The 20,432-nt window shown below is 47.1% G+C and overlaps 1 protein-coding gene across 4 annotated transcripts; it reads left to right on the plus strand.

The window, feature by feature from the left end:
- Nucleotides 1-381: 381 nt before the first annotated feature.
- On the plus strand, nt 382-19,591 carry setd1ba (SET domain containing 1B, histone lysine methyltransferase a). 4 transcript variants are annotated; one of them, XM_056433390.1, is made up of 19 exons: nt 382-6,041; nt 6,264-6,415; nt 6,691-6,789; nt 7,066-7,336; nt 8,310-8,431; nt 8,997-10,106; nt 11,611-12,348; nt 13,021-13,194; nt 13,276-13,369; nt 13,462-13,673; nt 13,756-13,813; nt 13,899-14,282; nt 14,383-14,502; nt 14,968-15,660; nt 16,241-16,407; nt 16,483-16,608; nt 16,697-16,816; nt 17,033-17,170; nt 17,266-19,591. In XM_056433390.1, the coding sequence occupies exons 1-19, from the start codon at nt 5,981-5,983 to the stop codon at nt 17,437-17,439; spliced, it is 5,013 nt and encodes a 1,670-aa protein (XP_056289365.1). In that variant the 5' UTR covers nt 382-5,980; the 3' UTR covers nt 17,440-19,591. The 4 variants fall into 4 exon arrangements, with proteins under 4 accessions (XP_056289365.1, XP_056289362.1, XP_056289363.1 ...); XM_056433387.1 differs by having other exon boundaries at nt 382-3,384; nt 3,828-6,041; nt 14,383-15,660; XM_056433388.1 differs by having other exon boundaries at nt 14,386-15,660.
- Nucleotides 19,592-20,432: the final 841 nt, after the last annotated feature.

The following is a 20,432-nucleotide window of genomic DNA, read 5'->3' on the forward strand; positions in this document are numbered from 1 at the left end:
CTTGGTATGCTCTGATGACGGTGTGTGTGTGTGTGTGTGTGTGTGTGCACATCAGAGTTTTCTCTCTTTCTCAGAAACGTACACCGGTAGATGGCCATGCCCCTCTTCTTCTTTGATGAAGCACAACATCTACAGTAATAAACCAGCTGCCTTACTTCTTAAAATGTATTCATTTTATTTGAGGTTGCCTTTTCATTCCCGCGCATGGATGTTTGAATCTAAATGGAATATTCTTTTAATGGTAAGCCAATAAATATCACTCTCATTTAGATTGGATTCCATGTCCCAAGAATTGACCTACATATATATATATATATATATATATATAAATTAATACACACACATATACACATATGTATATATATATATAAATAGTTTAATAAATTGTTATCTGATTGTATACATATCTCAGTATTTATATAAAACTTCATTGACCGGTGTATATGTCGAATCTAATCATGCAATTGGTCAAATGTGGTCCATGTTTATTGCTGCGTTTTCTTTTTAATGTGATTATTTTAAATCCCATGCAGTATTTTGCAAGCAATGTGTCATTCATCCTTGTCTGTTGGGTCTGTATGGCTGAACGCAGCAGTGACATCACAGATTGGGGCGTCAGGATAAACTATTCTCTCATCCCAGGGTGCAATGTACGGACATCTTTATCCAGCATTAAACTAAATAAATAAGCGAAAAAAAGTTATTTAAAGGCTAGATTCTAAAGTACATTATGTGACTTTACTATAAGGTTTGTGTGTGTGTGTATGTATATATATATATATATATATATAAACATGTATGTGCTGCTATTAACTGGGAGGCTCTGGGTGTGCAGACGCGCTGCTTTGAGGAATGAAGAACAAAACTTATCAGTGTTTGAATTATGTTGAGCCAGATGTGGTGGAGTGATCCAAAGCAACTGGACATTCAGTTCAGTTACTATTGATATCAAATAAACGGGATGATTGAGAATGTCGTGTACTTTACAGTATATGCAATACAATTATATTTTTCCATTGGGAACATGTCTCAGCCAAGTCGATGATGGCTATAATTACAGAAACCGTTAACAGTGGGTGTCAGGAGAGAGTAGTTCAGAGAGAATGAGCTCACAAAACCAGATTTCAGAGACATGTTGTGTTTGAGGTTACACTTGAGTCAGTATCTGATCTGCAACATTTTCTCCCTCATAAAAAGGCAGTGAAACTCCGTTTAATGTAACACTACAAAGCCAAAGGTTACATTTCAGTGGTCTCGGTTGGGAAAATATGCAGTTAGATAGGAGTGTGGACAATTTGAGCAAGCTGTCCCTTTAAGAGGATGAGCTGGCACTGCCTTTTTTAAGAAAAAGATTTTTTTAAATGTTATTTATTTTGCCAGAATGCATTTACTAAAAGGGAATTTCACCGGTTTCTATAGCTGTCCCCAAGCAGCATGAATTGAACTCACTGTGTAATTTAGTGTAGTATCATGACAGGCCTCAAATCATTTTAAAAAAAGGTAGATATTACAATAAAAGTCCATAAAAAAGGAAAAGCAACCTGCTTCAATTTCAAAAACAATAAAACATAAGAATGAGGGTATAATCTATTTATTTAAATATTCCAGCAATAAACATGTGATACTATTGCCAAGTAATAGACTACATAACAAGCCAGACGTGGATTAGTAATAATACACTACAAATGTACATATTTAAGACCTAGAAAGAAGAAAAGACAATATTTTACATATTAACAGGAGCCTACCACCAATGAAAAACATTGAATAAGCATACCCATCGATAAAAAAGAAACACGATAGGAGGATACCTGATTTGATTCAGCGAACAATCCGTCAAAATAAAAGGCTGAGAAAAGAAGGGCAGAAAAGGGAAGGGCAGAGCAGTTTGCCTGACTGCCTGCTATATTAACTCCATAAAAAAAGCCATAAAACCGTACTCATGTGCCCCAATATGTTCTACAACACGGTACAGTGCTACAAGCTGTGAACAATACCCGTATAATAATTTTAAAAAGTGCTTGTTTGAATTACAAGGTGAAACTGGTAGACCATAGAAAATGAATATCGTTGCATATAAAAGGATGTTAAAGTGTCCTGTAGATGTAGGCTACAAAATATCCACACGTATACAGCCCCCTTTCATCAATTTTTCGTCGTGCAGAGACATCTGTCCCGCAGAAGAGAGGCCAATCCTCTGTGTGGAATATTCCAGTCTGTCAGCGGCGCGCAAAGCTGAATGGCGAACCCACAGGAGGAATTTTTTTTTTTACAAAGGCCTATAAATAACCTCATTGGCGGATTTGAAAGTAAAATGTTCCTCTTTGTTACATACATAAAACCTTCTTCACATTTTGTCCCCGTTGCAGTGGGGGAGGGGATCTAGAAAGCAGGTTAGGACAGAGCAGAGCGCTGTGTGCAGCCTCGTGACCTGCAAATGGAGGAATGCGCGCACTTGGCAGTCGGAGCGAACAAGAAAAACAGGCCTCACACACACCAACGACAAATGTGTGTGTTTGCTTAAGCACCAGGTTACACGAACACACGCACACAAACACGCACACTAAAAAAGGGAGTGCGTAATAGGCACCGTACAGTGGCCCACCTTAAAACTCCCTTCTTTTCAACTCCTTCACCGAAACAAAACGATAAAATCGCATCGTTTTAGTTTGCATTTTCTCATCTGCAGCACTTCAAACAATCGATGCAAGAGATCCCGCCAGACTTTTCTTTTCCTTTTTTGCTCTCGAGCTAAAGAACACGCGCTGAAGCCCGAAAGCACCCCCCGTGTTATTTCCCCCCAGATACAGAACAACAGCGCTGCTGCAGAAGACTCCCGATGACCTTATATAGCAGTGTGGGGGTGCAACACGCGCGAGCTCTCATGGCAACCGTCCAGAGCTCTCGGATTACTGCCGTTGCCAGGGCGAGTCCGTGACCAGCAGCCCCAACACGCCACTGTGTTAACGTGTCCTTCCCTTCCCTTCGCGTACTGGCGGCACCTTTTTTCTTCTTTTTTCCTTTCTTACTTCTTGTTAAACACACACCAATTCGAGTAAAATCTCCCCTTCCCGCCTGCGTCGGTCAGTGTTAAGACTTCCTGTTGTCGCACCGTGAAATGTCCTCGGAGCGAGGCGCTCGCGCCGACTGAGCGAGCCTCTCCCAGTTATGGCGCAGCAGCGTTTTACAGCACAGTGCTCTCCTTTGTCTGCAAAGAAGCCATTTTGAGACAAGAACAGCAGAGCAAGCACAGCCAGTGTAGCCTACCTACCTATCACCAAAGGGTCTCTTTGGATAAAGGGAAGCAGTGACATGTACGGGATTTCTCCCCATAAGAGTCCTTTCCTCGTTTAAGACTTGGATTACATGTTTTGAATGGAAACTGTAAGTTTACAATATCAAACAAAAATACGAGTTATGGATAAATATTACAAACGCCAATGCAGTTGTAGCCTACTGAAAACGTTTTAACCACACGTATTTAATGTTCATGTCTGTCCTGCAGTATATAATAACATATAACTTGAACATTTACGCACAAACGGGCAAATGAAGTGAAATAGCTCAAAATCCATTACCTTTCAAAACAACATTTCCTTGGTTTTTATATGATGTAGCTGAGTTAGAAATATCGAAATTGAAGAGGTTATAGCCTACTTGACGGCACTCCTGTCTTCAAGGAGAGAGAGGAGATGGTTTGCATATTGCCCACACAGCTATGATGCTTGAAGAAGCATATTCGCTGGCTGCGAGGCAATGCCTATTGATCCAAAAAGTTTTCAAAAGAGCTTTCTATCTTTCGTGCTAATGGATTCCTTCCTTTTCAGGAGATGCTATCCAACTCCTTATTAATGCCATTATTAGAGGATCCGAAGATGGAGCTGAAAACATTCCTTCTGCCCGGGCGTTTAGGCCCGTTAACGGCATTTCACCAAAGTGCTGAGGTAAATATTTTCACCATAAGAGTTTTCCCTCTGTTTCCTCTGAAGTTTTTTTTTATCCGTTGTAGAAAGTGTTAAAGGCTACTACATGGTCGTCTACCGACATTTAACTATGCCCTTGCAGCAAGGTCAAGCCGACGATTACACTTCGGACGCATTTGATCCGTTAATGGCAAATGGACGACACAAACGTAATCGTTCTTTAAATTGTCTCCACAGTTGTATGAGGGGTAATCTACAACACACAAGCCACCACGGGTATTAAGCATAGCTGTTGTGAGAGGAAAGTGTTTAAGACATTAATCAAAGAAAATGGGTTATCAATCAACAGTCAAAATTACAGGAAGCACAATAAACTATTTTACAAAAGGTCATTCGTTATTCATGGCCTGCTTTGTCATTTAAGGAGCAGTGTCATAATCTGGACTGTAGGATGTAAATTTACATGTCTGCATGCAGTGAGCATATTTAATATAGTAGTCTATTACAAATGCAAACATTTCTGTGATCAAATAAGCTCAATAGATAGTGACATAAAAACATGTTTAATAACAGTAACTGCATGCCTCACATTTTACATTATCAAATAAGCAAAACAATTGAAAAGGATTATAAAAGAGTTGAACTTACTCATTGTTACTCATATCCTACAAAGGCCATATTTGCAATGCCAACAATCACACATTACTTTAAACTGTTGTTTTCCTAATTTAACATCTGCAAGATCACACAACTGTTTATTCACAACATTTGGTTTCTTTTCACATAAGCAATATAAATACTATTATATGGGTGTGCCATGACCTATAGTTAAGACAAAGATGGATTCCAGGCAAAGGAAAAAAGGCTCAAGATGTCACAGGGTATTTACATCCAGTACATTCTCTTCCTTCTTCTCAATCCTTTAAAAGGAGGAATCATAGTTTTATAATAGTCCGTGAGAGACGAGGAAATCAAGTGTAAGATCCCCTTTGGAACAAAGGAAACCCATATAGGCCATTGAGTCCTGTTTCAGGAAATGGCTGCCGAGAGCGCTCGGCCCCCTCTCGCTGCTCTCTGTTGAAGGACTCCTGAGCCGTGCCTCTAATAGCAGACGACTCCTCTGCTGCTGCGCTCTGATTGGTCCGCTGAGCTGCCGCTGTTAACCAGCCAATTGCCCGAGCACTGCAAAACACCAGGCAATGTCAAAGCAAAAAAATAAAACATTTTCATCGACAATATGCTGTTCATAAATATATATATATATATATTTTAATTAGACATCCATACGGGGTTAATATTGTATAATTAAAAACTCCGCTTTTTTAAAGCGAGGGGCCAACACACCGGAGTGGCACTATAGTTGTTGGTCTGGACCAGACTAACTGACAGCGAACAAACAGCCGCATTCCGACGGTTATAAACATTCACCTGGCTGTTAGATTTCAATAATCTGGTAGTAATGTTACATTAGCATAGTCCTCTGGCTCCTGAGCAGCGGTGTCCCCATTTTATTGTTTACGTTTTAAAAAGCAGCCCGACATGTATGAATTAGTGAACGACAAGTCAGTACAACAACACCCCGCGACAAAAGCATTATTATTAGCCTTAAGGGGCAGTTAGGAAGATATTGCCCCTGTGTCTATCTTGTGTTTGCCATTTGGGTAAATGCAGACGACAGATTCCACACACAAAAATATTTAGAGATTTAACGACGCCGGGCTGTGACCACGTCCATGCTAATGAAATATATACATACGAACATTATCGTTTGAGTCGTTTAAAGCATTACAATCGCATTAAAGGTTAAAGTATAATTAAATGAGCGCCAGAAATATAAATGAGTTTATAGCGAAAGTGCGGCTAGCGTCGGCGGTGGGCAAGCCTAGCGGTGTATTGTGGAAGAGACAGAAGCGACAGACCAGAGGCACACAATATGTGTTGGCTCTCGCCGAAAAGGAGGCAGTATTCTTCAAGCTAAATCATGTAATGTAAGCGGCGAAAGGAAAGCGATTTCGTCTTTTCGTCAATTAAAGAATAATCCATCGATTGGACGAACCATGTCCAAGCCAGGGGAGAAAAACAGATTGAACGAAGACCATGGCAGAAAGCAGAGTTCAAGTAAGCTGGTTCTTTTCCCCTCTTTCTCCAGCGCTCCTAATGCCTGTTTTCGGTAGCTGGGATATACGCTAGATCCCGTTTTCGCCCGCACTTGGGTTCGTTACCCCGACCACCAAAGCCATGCATCGTGTGGCTGTTTTCAAAGTGTGTCGGGGGTGGTAACGGGACCGTGTTTAGCTCCTGGCTCACGATAGCTCTCCGTGTCGCTGCCTGTCGTTTCAGGTTTGGCGAACGGCATGGACAGTCATCCCGTCTGCGGCTCGGCGGCGGAGAAGCGGAGTCACTGGAGAAGTTACAAGTTGATTATTGACCCGGCGCTGAAGAAGGGACAGCACAAACTCTACCGCTACGATGGACAGACTTTCAACATGCCCGTAAGTGGACCCCCTTTGACGCGGAGAAACGGGCGACAATAGTAACAGAGTCGCCGACCTCTATGATGGGTTACAATGTGGCGGTGCAGTGGCCACGGGCGCGCTCCTGCACCTCGAGCGGCGGGTCGGAGGGGTTGCTTTGAACGCACCGCCGCGTTTGCTTTGTGCCAAACTTCTTTGCAACAAGTTCGCAACGCGTGAAGTTGTGAAAGTATGGATAACATAAGTGTCCCCCCACCCCCCTCTCTTGCTTCCTCCCCCTCCCTCTCCTACAGAACCCCGGGATACCACCGGTGGACATCGTCCGAGACCCGAGGATCGGTCGCCTCTGGACTAAGTACAAAGAGACGGACCTACCGGTGCCGACATTTAAGGTATCTGTTCGGACTCCAGCTCTTTCCTTGAGGACATGTGGGGCTGTCAAAAGCGGCAGACACACCCCCCTTACTTATCTTTGGGATGTCGATGGAAATTATGATGCCGGAAAGAGGCTGTTGAAAGCAAAATAACGAGCACTACTCTAAGTGTAGTTGCATGTTCGTCATACTACTCTGGTACTGATCTCAGGTCAGCTGTCAGAAACGGCACCACGCGCTGCAACACTTCCCAGGATGCCCCTCTCACGTCAACCCCTCTCCTCCTCCTTCCAGATCGATGAGTGTTACATCGGCCCGGTGCCCCCGAAGGAGGTGACGTTCGCGCGGCTCAACGACAACATTCGGGAAGGATTTCTTACCGACATGTGCAAAAAATTTGGAGAACTCGAGCACGTGGAGATCTTGTACAATCCGAAGAACAAAAAGCACCTGGGGGTCGCCAAAGTAGTTTTTGAGAACGTGAAGGCCGCCAAAGCGGCGGTGCAGTCGCTCCACAAGACATCTGTTATGGGAAACTTCATCCACGTGGAGCTGGACCCGAAAGGTAAACAGTGCTTCAGTCATTCGAGGGAAAGATGTGTAACCTACATTTATGCATGATCAGGCGTCTCTCTGCTGCAGGAGCAAGCCCTTTTGTATTCCGAGAGAATTGTCGCCTTGTTTTGAATTATTAGGAGGGTGGCAATCACGTGTGTACATTTACTGTGCTGCCTGGTAACGTGGGATAATTGAATTTCATTGAATGTAAGTCTTCTCCCACAAGCCTGGCGCTGAGGGTGCTGCTACTCCCTCGGTGCCTCATTTCAGACCCGTAAACAAACCCAAACCAATCTGTCAGAGTCCGCTCCCCCTTCACTTTGTCTCTGTTAAGTCACATTTATATTGTGTGACTGAAATCCTAGTCGGCTGTTCTGTCAGTAACAGTGTTAAGATTCAGAGACTCTGCTGTTGCTTCTGACCAGCAACATGAATTCCTCTTTAAGGCAATGAAAAGTAATTATTATTTGACTGTCAAAAGTTTTATATCTGCGTTCATATGAAGGCAAAATACTGACTTATGTTTTTAATCACAGTCTGAATTCTTGTTGTGGCTACACATGTGCGATTTCCTAAACTATTTCCACAAATGTATATATTTTATTCTTTATAAATAGTCTTAATTAGACTTGTAAGTAACAAGTGTTTCATTTTGTGGAGTCTTATTAAGACTTGTTTGAGTCGTTATAGTTCATCTTATCATTATGTAACTTCTCAGGTAAACAAACTTTCATTGACAATATTCATTGAACCGATTGTTACAATTTATAGTTCATATACAAATAAGCGGGCACAAATTATATGGAATTAGTTTGTAATGCGCCTAATGTAAATATTTGTGCACTATAAAAGGAAACTGCATTTGTGTACCCGCCAATGTTTATATTTGAGTTCAGCTGCTCGATGTTTTAATAAAGCCTGCTGGCATTAAGCCTTCTTTTGTAATTGGCATCTCACCAAAGCATGTTTACGCTCTGCAGGTGAGAATCGCCTGAGATACTTCCAGCTCCTGATGAATGGCAGCTACACTCCTCTGACCTTGCCTGTCGGGGGAGAGGAGACCCGGGAAGTTTCCCCTCGTAGCCTGGCAGAGGCCCTACTGGTAAAAATGCGTTTTACAACATGCACAATATATATATACACAAATGTTTCATTGATTAGGGTTTATTAGAAATCACGAAAAACTGTCAGTGAGAGTCAGACGCTACTGTAGTTTGAACAGGTATTTACAATTTCAGCCTGGGGATCACTGACTTGCAGTGTTGCTTTGTAGAAATAACTGACCAGTCTAAGCTGACATCCTTATCTGTAATCCATTTTATCAGCGCAGCAGGTGGTCGAGTAGAGCAGAGGAAATGTTATCCAGGCCTGTGGACTGAAATGACAAAGCCACTGAAATGTGCACTTTGGCCTCATCGCACAAGATGCCTCAGTCCCTGAGCTGGAATACCTCTCCACTCGCTGCTTTCATAAAAATAAAAAAAACTATCCAGGGAATTGTCATAATTGGTATTTTGGCAAAAATCATTAAAAAAAAATTCCCGACTGCATTGATGTAGTAACGTTATGTTCCATGACATGTTTTAGTGGAGATGGTAGAGGATTCAGACCTGGTCATGTTTGCCCGTGACACCTGATTAACCTCGACCCTGCTTCTGTCCCCGAAGGCCTGCGAGCCCATCCGCAGGTTGTCGGAGAGCAGCGTGTCGGCCGTTTGTGGAGCATTGCCCCCGAGCAGCTCCACCACTCCGGTGTCCCTGGAGACGGGCTACTCCAGCTTAAGGCAGGACACGCCCCAGTCCCAGGGAACCCCTCATACCCCGCGCCAGTCGGGTACGCCCTTCTCGCAAGAGTCCAATTTCTCCAGCCGGCAGTCCACCCCGGTGTACCCGTCCAGCCGGGCCGAGAGCTCCGGGAGTTACAAGTCTCGCCGACACGAGAGCAAGTTCCAGGATGCGTACAACCGCCGGCCGGAGAGGCCTCAGTACCGCAGCAACATGTACAGGAGTACGACGTCTGAGCCGGCTCCCTTCAAACAGAACCAACTCACCCCACCTGAACCTCCACCCTCCACCCCCTCCTTCACCTACACACCGCCTCTCCCTGCGACGCCCAACTTCAAGTCGGCCTTCTCGCCCTACCAGGCGCCTTTGCCCCCCGCGTTCCCCCCTTCGGAGCCTGCTTTCCATAACGCAGCCCAAAGGGAGGGGGAGTACCTCCGACCACCGGAGCCGCCCCTGGCAGCTGCCACTGACTTTTTGCCCGTCAAGGAGAGACCAGAAACTCCTCCGATCCCGGAGCCCCCGCCCGAGCCCATGCCCGTGCCCCATCCGACCACCCCTCCTCCTCAGACGCCAGAGCACTGCCCCTCACCCGGCTCCCCCACACTTGATCTGGAGCGCAATAGCCTGGATTCCCGCATCGAGATGCTCCTCAAGGAGAAAAAGACAAAACTGCTGCCGTTCCTGGAGGAGCGAGACTCCGACACGGAGGTGCGTATGGAGGGAAGTCCCATCTCCTCCTCGTCCTCGCAGCTATCCCCAATCCCCCCTTTCACGAGCGGCTCCCAAGGGGGCCAGCAAAACTCCCGTCCCTCGAGCACAGGCCTGGAGGATATCAGTCCGACCCCATTGCCAGAATCGGAAGATGAAGATCCAACTCCCGGAACCGCCGTCCTGATCAAGAGAATCAGTTCTCCGGTCCAGGAGACGACGAGCAACAGTGACCTCAAAGACGGACATCCTCGAGGCCACACTCCCACTGAAACAGTTGAAATGGTAAGACGCATCTTTTCTTTTTATTTGTATCAAACTAATGTTGACATGAAAAATTATTATTTAAAAACGTCCATGTGTGAAGTTGCTTTTCACCCAAAAGAACGAGACAAAAGTAGCTACACGGAGTTTAATGACAGTCTTGGCTCGTTGATGTTTACTCACAGCGGTGACGGTTACACTGAGGACACTGGACTCGACTGGACTCGAGGTCTAGTTTCAGTGCAAGGTGATCGGAGTAAACTTTCCCTTTTTTGTGTCTTTTTTTTCATCGCGCCCCATGAAGGAAGTTTCGATCTCAGTCAATGTACGAAGGACAAAGAAGGTGTTTGCTATTTCAGTTGGCCACTGCTTTTATGCAGCGTACAAATAAGATTGTAAATAAGCCAACAAGTTGTGTTTTACCTGTAAAAAAAAAAGGTGCTGATGTGTGCACAGCAGTCTATGAACACACAAGTAAAAGCTGTAGAAATCCTCGTTAACACATGCAAAGCAGTTTGAGTTGGGATGAAAAGTTCCAGACTGAACTGACAGTCTCACAAATACCTTCACGCGCATATGAAGCTGCGCTCCTGGTCTGAAGTCATAGTCACGCCGTCGGGCCTGTGCTGGTGGATTTCTGCATTTGGTGTTGTGCGTGGAGAAATAAGAGCCGCTGTGCCGCGGGGAATTGAGCGCTCTTATTTCCGCTTTCTAACACTCACCACACGCGCACACGAAGGGAAACACAGTGGGCAGTTAGCCCCATTCAGCAGCTCACTTCCTGCTTTCGCTGAGCTCGGCTGTCGGGATTGGCCGCGGCGGCGTCTCGTGTCTCACATTTCAAGTTATCGCAAAGCCGGCACTGCAAACGGGTCATTTGGATAACGCCGCCACTCCCACGCCGAGCTTACTCCCCTTGGTTTCACTTCGGCAGAAGTTGTGACATGAATCCTTTTGATGATAATGAAGAGCAGGGGAAGAAGATTCAAAATGCGGACGTGTTGTGTAATGTGTAGTCGCACAAACATGATCCACTGTGACCCAGAGCACACAGCTCTGTTTGGAAACATGCTGACCGGTGACATGGGTCAGTTGAGTGTGACATGGGTCAGTTGAGTGTGACATGGGTCAGTTGAGTGACTGTTCGCCCAGAGACTAAACTTTGAACTGCTTTCATTTGTTGCTTTTATTGAATGATTCACAAACCTCTTTGCTTTTTGGTTCTGACCCAACCACAGTTCTGTGTGGTCTTATTTACTTATTCTTTCATCAGATATTTCCTGATTTTAAAGTTTTTGAATGGCGGCTTGTGTTTAAACGTATATGTTTATATTTCTTAAGGTAAAGCACCCCCAAAAAATGTCAAACTACACCCATTATTGTTGGTAAAGCTAAAGAGGCTGGTCTGAACTCAAGGTCCACTTATTAGCTTTTTTTCCTGAGCTTATCTCAAGGCCTTCAAAGGTCAAAGGTGTTTGCTCCGGTGTTGACTTCGCATCCTGACACGTTGTCCATTTTCACGCAGGCTCATCAGTCGTCGGGTGAAGACATGGAGATTTCCGACGATGAGATGCCCGGGACGCCAAACAGCGGCGAAGACTGTGGCAAGGGCATCGTCATGAACTCCGCCGTGTCCCCGATGCAGACCATTTCCATCCCTCCCCCCGGCTTCCCGCACCAGGTCGGCTATCAGATCTCACATCACCACTTGGCCGGTCACTCTGCCGTGCCGGGACACGCTCACCTGGCCGGTCATCCTGGAGTGCCTCACCATATGCTGCCACACATGAACCCCTACTCTCACGGCATGATGCAGCAGATGGAGCTGATGAACTGCATGCGGTGGGAACAGTGGAGCACGGTTCCCATGTCCTTCCAGATGCAGCAGCAGATGCTGAGTCGCATGGCTCAGACCAGAGGTCCCTATCAATATCCACATTTTATGGAGAGCGCTGCGGCGGCGCCCTACGGGGCTCCCTACCAGCCTGTGACCGTGGCAGCTACACCTGCTGCCGGCGCAGCAGCAGCACCCGAACAGCAATGGCAGCATCCCAGTATACCAAAGTTCAACCCGACTGTTCCTCCTCCTGGATATGAGACGAAAAAGGAGGATCCGCACAAGGCCACCGTTGACGGTGTCCTGCTGGTCATTGTCAAGGAGCTGAAGGCCATCATGAAGAGGGACCTTAACCGCAAAATGGTGGAGGTGGTGGCGTTCAGAGCCTTCGACGACTGGTGGGAAAAGAAGGAACTCTCAGCAAAGGTAAGTTCAAATCACCTTCCCAGATACAACAAGGGGTTAAATCCAGAAGCAAAGAGAGCTCCTAAGCACACGTTCCTATGGAAACCTTTTGTCCTCTCTTTCTGTTCAGTAAATTGACTAAACAGTCTAAGAATGTCCATATTATATGAATTATTCATATATAATGGAAACTATGTTTGCCAAACAATCCAGAACAAATGTTCAGGAAGAACGTCAAGCAATCTAAACATAACTCTCTTGGAGGATTAATAAAGAAGAGGAATTCAAACAACCTCTTTTTGTAGTTTTAATTCATGCGTCTCACTTTCCAATCTACCTCTGGAGAGCCACCCAGCCTGAGCTGATGATTCAGAGAAATTGTTTGAATTACAAAAAAGATGCTGTTGAGAACACATTGTTGCTGTCAAAAAGTAGTGCTGCAAAGATAACATCAATAATCAAGCAAATAAAACAACAATTTAATCAATTGTTTGTTTAATTCATTGATCAATCAATGCCAAATATGAATTGGAAACTGAAATGGGCGACTTTGAGAATTTGTATATCTGGTTCAATTGACCACTTTTGGGTTTCGGTCTGTTGATCAGACAAAACAAGCGAGTTAAAGACTTCTTCACGATCAATGAGAGAAAAACAAATCGAGCGATATCTGATCCTCTTGTCTTTCCGCAGGTGTCTCTGACTCCAGTGAAGGGGGCCGAGGGGAAGGAAGACGAGAGACCCAAACCCAAAGAGACGATGGGTTCAAGGCTGCTGGAGAACTGGAACAAGGGCGAGGGCCTGGGCTACGAGGGGATCGGCCTGGGAATCAGTTTACGAGGGGCCATCCGCCTGCCCTCCTTCAAGGTACGCCCGCTGTCTTTAAACAACACGGAGAACGGCAGTCGCTCCGCCTGTCGCCGTTTCACGGTTGCGTGTTGTGTTCAGGTGAAAAGGAAGGAGCCGCCCGAGGCTGCAGCGGCAGGCGACAACAAACGAGCGCGGCCCTCCACGCCGGCGGACGACGAGCTGGAGGACGAAGGTAACGCTCTCGCCGGGTTTCTCTTCTTTCTGCTGTTGGGAGATTTCCAATCGCTAATTTTTGTCTGCTGGCTTATTTTTTTTTTGACTCAGACCGGGATCGAGACCCGGCGGAGCTCCCGCTGGACGACTCCAAAATGGACACCGACAGTGCGTCGGGGAAGCGACGGCACTCGCGGCCGCTTGAACTGGACAGCGAGGGAGAGGAGGAGGTGGACACCTCAGGGAAGGAAGAGGAGTCGTTGTCCGACAGGGAGGAGGAGCCTGATGAAACTCTGGCTTCTGATAGGCTGTCATCAGGAAAAGTACACCTTCACTCATCCTGTGTGTTTGGTGACTCGCATCGTGTGTGTTGACTGGTTCTTATGGTCTGCTATCATCTCTTAGGAGAGTGCCGATGAAGACTCATCCAGTGAGAGCGCCTCCTCCGATTCATCCGATGAAGGTGCTTTTAAATACAAAACAGTTGGGTTTTCATTTAGTTCCGCTGTTTCCTGTAAGTAATCGATTCTCCGCCACATTTCTTTCAGAAGGGGAGAACTCCGCTTCCTCCAAAGCCAGCTCCGACTCCTCAGCCGAAAGCGCCGACTCCTCCGAGTACGAGTTGAGCTCGGAAGAGGAGGCGGACGAGGAGGAGGAGGAGGAGGAGGAGGCGGCGGTACAAGATCTGGAGGCTGAGGGCAAAGCAGCAGTGACCTCGTCGTCCTCGTCGTCTTCATCAATGTCCTCTTCGGATGAAGACGAAAGGAAGGCAAAGACCAAGGCCCCGCGCCCTCCTTCGGGGGCGGGGCCAGAGGACACGGAGGAGCACGGGAGGAGAGAGGAGCTCAGCATCAAACCCCAAAGCAGACCTCCGAGCCCTGAGGCGGAGGTGACGGAGGACCTGAAGCCTCCATCCCCCAAAAGCATCCCAGGTGAGTGTCTGCTGTGTCATACACACCATGTGTCATTCAAACAAAGGCAACATTGATCTCGGATGTTTTATTAAGTGAATATCTTTTTGTTGTCGTCTAGTAGTCCAAGAGAAAGACGTCCGAGTGGACAGAAACATTCCCGCAGTGAAGGAGCATGTAGCAAACCTCCGGCCGCCCACTCCCACGGGCGCCCTGCCCGACAGCGACCAGGAGGCGAAAGGTAAAGCGGAGCCGGAGGAAGTGCCCAGCACCCCCGGGCGGTTAGCCCTCTCCCAAATCGACGCCAGCACACCCGCCCCCAAAGCGCTCTCTGCATCTTTAATGCACCTCCCTCTCCTTCCTCGCCCGGCTGTAGAAGGCCGATCCCTGCTTCATCCACCCCTTGGTCCCCTGCCTGAGCTCCCTCAGCGGGCCAGGCTCTCCACGGACGAGGACATCCCCCGCACGCCGGGCAGGGACCTGATGGAGCGCAGCCGGAGTCTGGGCAAGTCCCAGAGCACGGACTCCGTGCCCGTCACGCCTGGGAGCGATGCCCCGCTGACCGGTAGCAGCCTGTTGCTGATCTCCCCTCACATCCCCGCGAGCCCCTTTTCCTACCCGGCACAATCCCCTGTCCTCAGTGCCGGAGTCCCCCGCACTCCAGGAAGAGACTTAACCTTCACCCCTGTCTTCCCTGACCCCACAGCACTGGCTTTTAATAGGAAAATATCCACTGAGAGCCTGGATGAGAGGCCTGTTTTCAAGGAGCCGCCCACCAGCACTCTGCCCGGCCAGGCCCCGTCAGCCGGAGCAGAGCCTTCGCTCAGTGGCCCCGAAGATCTGCCCGCCGGTCTCACCGTCGCCGTCCCCGCGCCGTCGGAAACGGCCGCGTCGAAGAGGAAACCGGGTCGGCCCAAAGGCAGAAAGCCTCCGGCTGCAGCCGATGAGTCTTTGGATCTCTCGTCCGACTCGGCGCTGCCTCGCGACGCGCGACTCGGCGATCTGACCACGCGAACCATCTCCGCCATCTCCGCCAAGAACCCTCACCACCCGAGTCTGGACTTCCGGGAAGGAGCGCTGAAGGCCCGGACGGTCCTGCCGGACGACGACGGCTTCCTGTCCTACGAAGAGGAGGCGCCCGTGATCGCCAAGCCGACCCGGAGGGCACGGCGAGGCTGGGAGGAGCTGCTGCTGGGCAGCCTGTCCCCCGTCAGCTCGCCACACCGGCCCTACTTTAATCCACGCTCTGAGTTTGAGGAGATGACCATCCTGTACGACATCTGGAACGAAGGCATCGACGACGAGGACATGCGGCTTCTGCAGATCACGTACGACAAGATGCTGCAGCAGGACAACGGCAACGACTGGCTCAACGACACGCTGTGGGTCAACCATCCTTATATCCTTTACTGCCCACCGCTGACCATTCACACCAAATGTTATCCGTCGTATTGTTACCTTCGCATTGAAAATGCGGAAGGTTATGTTTTGATCGCCGTGTATTTATTTATGTATTTATTTATTTATTTGTTTGTTTGTATGCGTGTTTATTCGCATAAGTAAAAAAGTATTAAACCGAATCGCATGAAATTTGGTGGGATGATTGGTTATCATACGGGGACCATTTGATTAGATTTTGGGATCGATCGGGTCAAAGGTCAAGGTCATGAAAAGGGTCAATCTTCTTTTTACCATAGCGCGGTCAATTTCTATCCAATAGGCATGCAACTAATGCGAAAATGTTCATAATTCAATGCCCAATCTTGTGATATGCGAAGGTATGCGCTCTACCGAGTGCCCATTCTAGTTCTCTATGTATCAGAGTTTAAAGTGCTCCTCAAGTCATTTTAAAGAGTCCAGTGGACGAGCTGTTGAGTGTCAATCACACAGCGGCGCCCTCTGGCGGTGAAAGCGAGGAACGTTTTGGCTGCTATTCATCGAGAAGATCCAGTTTTGTTTCTTCCTTGACTTCCCGGCACCGACTAACATCCCGAGAGTGAAGAAAAAGAGACGAGACGACGGCATGAGGGACCACGTGACGGGCTGCGCGCGAAGCGAGGGGTACTACAAGATCGACAAGAAGGACAAGATCAAGTACCTGCAGAGCACCAAGCTGCAGTCGGACGAGCCGCCGTTCGACACGCAGGTGAGACCCGGGAGAACCTCGGGGGCCGCGGTGCACGGCGGCCGACACGTCTGAACGCCGTCTTCCCCTCCGCAGGGGATGAGTATTCCAGCGCAGGTCCACGCCTCCACCAGAGCCGGGTCGGAGCGGCGGTCGGAGCAGAGGCGGCTGTTGTCCTCGTTCGCGTGCGACAGCGACCTGCTGAAGTTCAACCAGCTGAAGGTAAACGCCGAGCGGCTGAACGGCGGCGTTGCGATGTCCGCCGTCATTCGAAGTCGACCGACACTCGTCTCCCTCTTCCCTCTTTCAGTTCCGGAAGAAGAGGATCCGGTTCTGCAAGTCGCACATCCACGACTGGGGTCTGTTCGCCATGGAGCCCATCGCCGCGGATGAGATGGTGATCGAGTACGTGGGACAGAACATCAGACAGGTGAGCGGGACCTCTGTGTGTATTTAGAGACGTATGATACATTATACTGCGTGTCGAGTTTGGGAGTTTGCATAGAAAAGTTCTGTTGCGCGGTTCAATAGAATTCTGTCAAATACTCCGGGTCATTGACGCGGTTGAAGTGTAAATGTGTGTCATATGAAGACATTAGTTTCATCTCAAAGGAGTCCGATCTCTAATGAGTGCCTATCCCCTCAGGTGATTGCGGACATGCGGGAGAAGCGCTACGAGGAGGAGGGCATCGGCAGCAGCTACATGTTCCGCGTGGACCACGACACGATCATCGACGCGACCAAGTGTGGCAACTTCGCCCGGTTCATCAACCACAGCTGCAACGTGAGAACAGCTTCAGCACCACATGAACCCACCAACCGGCAGGGAAGGGGTGTAATATACCGGTAGTAACACATTTCTGTTGTGTTTTCTTTCAGCCCAACTGTTATGCAAAGGTCATCACAGTGGAGTCTCAGAAGAAGATTGTGATCTACTCCAGGCAGCCCATTAACGTCAACGAGGAGATCACGTACGACTACAAGTTCCCCATCGAGGACGAGAAGATCCCCTGTTTGTGTGGGGCGGAGAACTGTAGGGGAACGCTGAATTAAGGTTCCAACGTCGAGGGTCCGACCTTCTCCAGGTGAGAGAAGTGCTGTTCTGCAAAATTATTTAATTCAAGTTTTCAAGACCGGCCCACGGCGAGGAACCGACGAGGGAAGGTCATTTTGCTTTTTGATCGAGGAGAAGACCGCCGCAAGTCGTCCGTACGGCCCTCTGCACACATTAAACTCTAGATTGTTTACGATTTATGGTGCTCTTGAAATTTAAAAAAACGCATCGTTTTTTTTGTTTTTTGACGCCTGCCAGTGACCCAGAAGTTACTCAAACTCTTGACTTGCTGGTGCAGCGTCTCGTCCTCTCAGCCCGGACAGTATTTCAGCTCCTTTCACATCCTCTCCTGGTTTGTACAGTTTTACACTTCTTTTTAAACAATGTCGATTGTCTCATAAGCTTTACGTACACAAGTGGTACAGAAAAACAAACAAACAAACACATGTACAGCTACTTACCAACGCTGCTGAGATGCACAAGCCCGCCAGGAAAGCGCCTCTTTGGGAGAAGACGTGGCCGGGCCTCTGAGCCGACGGGGAGGCGGCCATGCGTTCCCGCTCCTACCTCCTCTGCACCGGTTTCCTCGGACGTGAATCAAACTGATGAGAGAAGAAACACAAATGGTTGACTCCTGCCACAAAATCTGGAATATTTGGAAATCACGCCTGCTTGCACCAGCCAATGATGGATCACGCTGCCTCCTATTAGTTTATGCAAAAAGTTAAAGATGACGTGCAACACTTGTGTTTCTGATCGTCCAGTGTTTTCCAGTTTTGTTTCTGTCTCCTTTCTAGTTTCTTCAAAGACACTATCTGCTGTGTGTGTGTGTGTGTGTGTGTGTGTGTGAGAGTGTGTCCACGCCTGGCGTGTGAGGATCAGAGAGCACTGCCCCCTGTAGGCCTCAGCGGAGTATGCCGCCCAGTCGTGCAGAGGGAGAAACATCAAATTGAATCAATTCCTCTCTGCATCCGCTGGGCAGCAAATGAAAACACTTGTTGACGTGTTTCAGCTTCTGAAGAAATGACGTTTCCTTATTTTAAGTGCCATATGAATGTGTAACTGTCTTTGTTAAACTTGAGCCGGCGACGGACACGGAAGTCGCACATGTCGCCGAGGGACGTTAACGTGCATGTGCAAAGAATTGCTGCCTATTTTTGTCACCGCGTGGGTGTCTGGCTGATGATGATGATGATGTTTTGGATTCCTTCATCTATCTGGGATGACCGTCTCTTGTTTGTGTCCTTTTCAACGAAAACACTTATTACTCGACCAGTGTTCAAAGTTTCCCGCGAAACATGGAGTGTTATTGCAACCCGGCAGCCGTCCTGCAGGGGTTGTTCTTTCTTTATAATCTCATTAAGGAAAACAAAATAGTGAATGCACTAGAGGCACTTCTGCTTTACCGCCAATCCAAGACCGAGTCAGTCACTGCTTTTCATTCAGTCGGATCGATTAAGAAGAGTTTCTCTTTTCTTTTCTTTTTTTCACCAGTGATGTTTATATTGTATATGATAACTTGTACGGATGACCTAAAGCTTTTTTTCCCCTCCCTTTTTTTATCTTCATAAGGGTAACACTTTTAAGATGCATCTTTCTCTCTCTTCTTCTTTTTTTAAACAAAAGACTGAGTATTTAAAAGTATTTTCAGGGATCTGTAAAAGGAATCTGAAGGTTTCAAAGGGTTGTTTATTTGAAGCAAAAGGCCCACTGTGTAAAGGAAACGTCTCCACCTCCATTTTTGAAAGATTGTTTCTTGTAGAAACGTCTTCGTTTTCTGCCCATTTGCTTTGTAATCCTAAAATGTGTACATACAGTAACTGTGAATACAATATGAAAATATATATATATATTTTTGTTCCCCGAGGATTTGCTACGTGAACACAGCTCAGAAATCTTTGTAACATATGAGGAGAGCAATGAGCTGGTAGCAGGAAATTCAGCTTGTGTCAAGCTTTGTTTTTGTTTTTTATTTTCTGTTGTAAATTCTATGAAAAGTTGTTTGCGGTGTGGAGAAAAAACAAAAAGGTGCATAATCGGCATGGGAAGAGGATTGAAGCATCAGCCTGTTTCTCATGTCTATTTATTACACAACAAATGTATGAAAATGGAAATAATTGGAAATAAAGCAATTTCGCATACATCATTAAACGGTGGTTGTTTTTCATGGGGTGACAATCTGGAACAAGAAAATAAATCCCAGTCCTAGTGCTGGTGTGTCATGACTGGAGGCAGCTGACCAAACAATGAGTGTGTGTCAGGCGGCTTGATGGAGGACCGTGTCATGTGACCCACTGTTCTCCCACAAACACACACACAGGCGCTATGTTTCACACCAGCAGTCACAAAGAACAAAAGCATTCACCAGTACAGTTGGTGCATGCAGAGCAACACATGAAAAGATAAGCTGAACATGATGATTGACGTGTGGATTCTTCATGAGAACCCATTTGATATGAAGGACTCCCAACCTGACTTCTGATTTCAAGAACTTGCTACGTGTTTAAGTCTCAAGTCTTTCCAGCCAACTCTCAGCTCTTATGAGTGGGAGGTGGATTCGATCCCCAGAAATCCACCACTTATTTATAGTTTATGCTCCAGGGTGTTACTGGGTCAAAACTGGACATTTTAATGGTTCTATAGTCTGACATCAGGCGTTCAGAGTGAACGCTCAGATAACTCTTTGTGATGGAAGCAATAGGTTTGACTCAAGCCTGTCAAAAGGCCGCAGCTCTCCTGAGTCCACCCATAATTTTCTCTTTTGATTAAAGCTTATTAATCAGTCAAATCAGCAGCTGTGTCTGATTAGCCGGACGTCACCGTGGCTGAAGCTGATTTACATAAACAGAGTCCATAAATGTGTGTATTATACTTCCAACATGGGTCTGCATGTGCTGCTCGTGTTAAACATTGTGTTAATAGAAACACATGATCATTAAGAAAATAAAAGGTTTCCTGAGACAGTGTGGTGTGTGTGTGTGTGTGTGTGTGT

This window comes from Pseudoliparis swirei, chromosome 15 (genome assembly GCF_029220125.1).
Source record: "Pseudoliparis swirei isolate HS2019 ecotype Mariana Trench chromosome 15, NWPU_hadal_v1, whole genome shotgun sequence".
In the NCBI taxonomy this organism is placed as follows: Eukaryota; Metazoa; Chordata; class Actinopteri; order Perciformes; family Liparidae; genus Pseudoliparis; species Pseudoliparis swirei.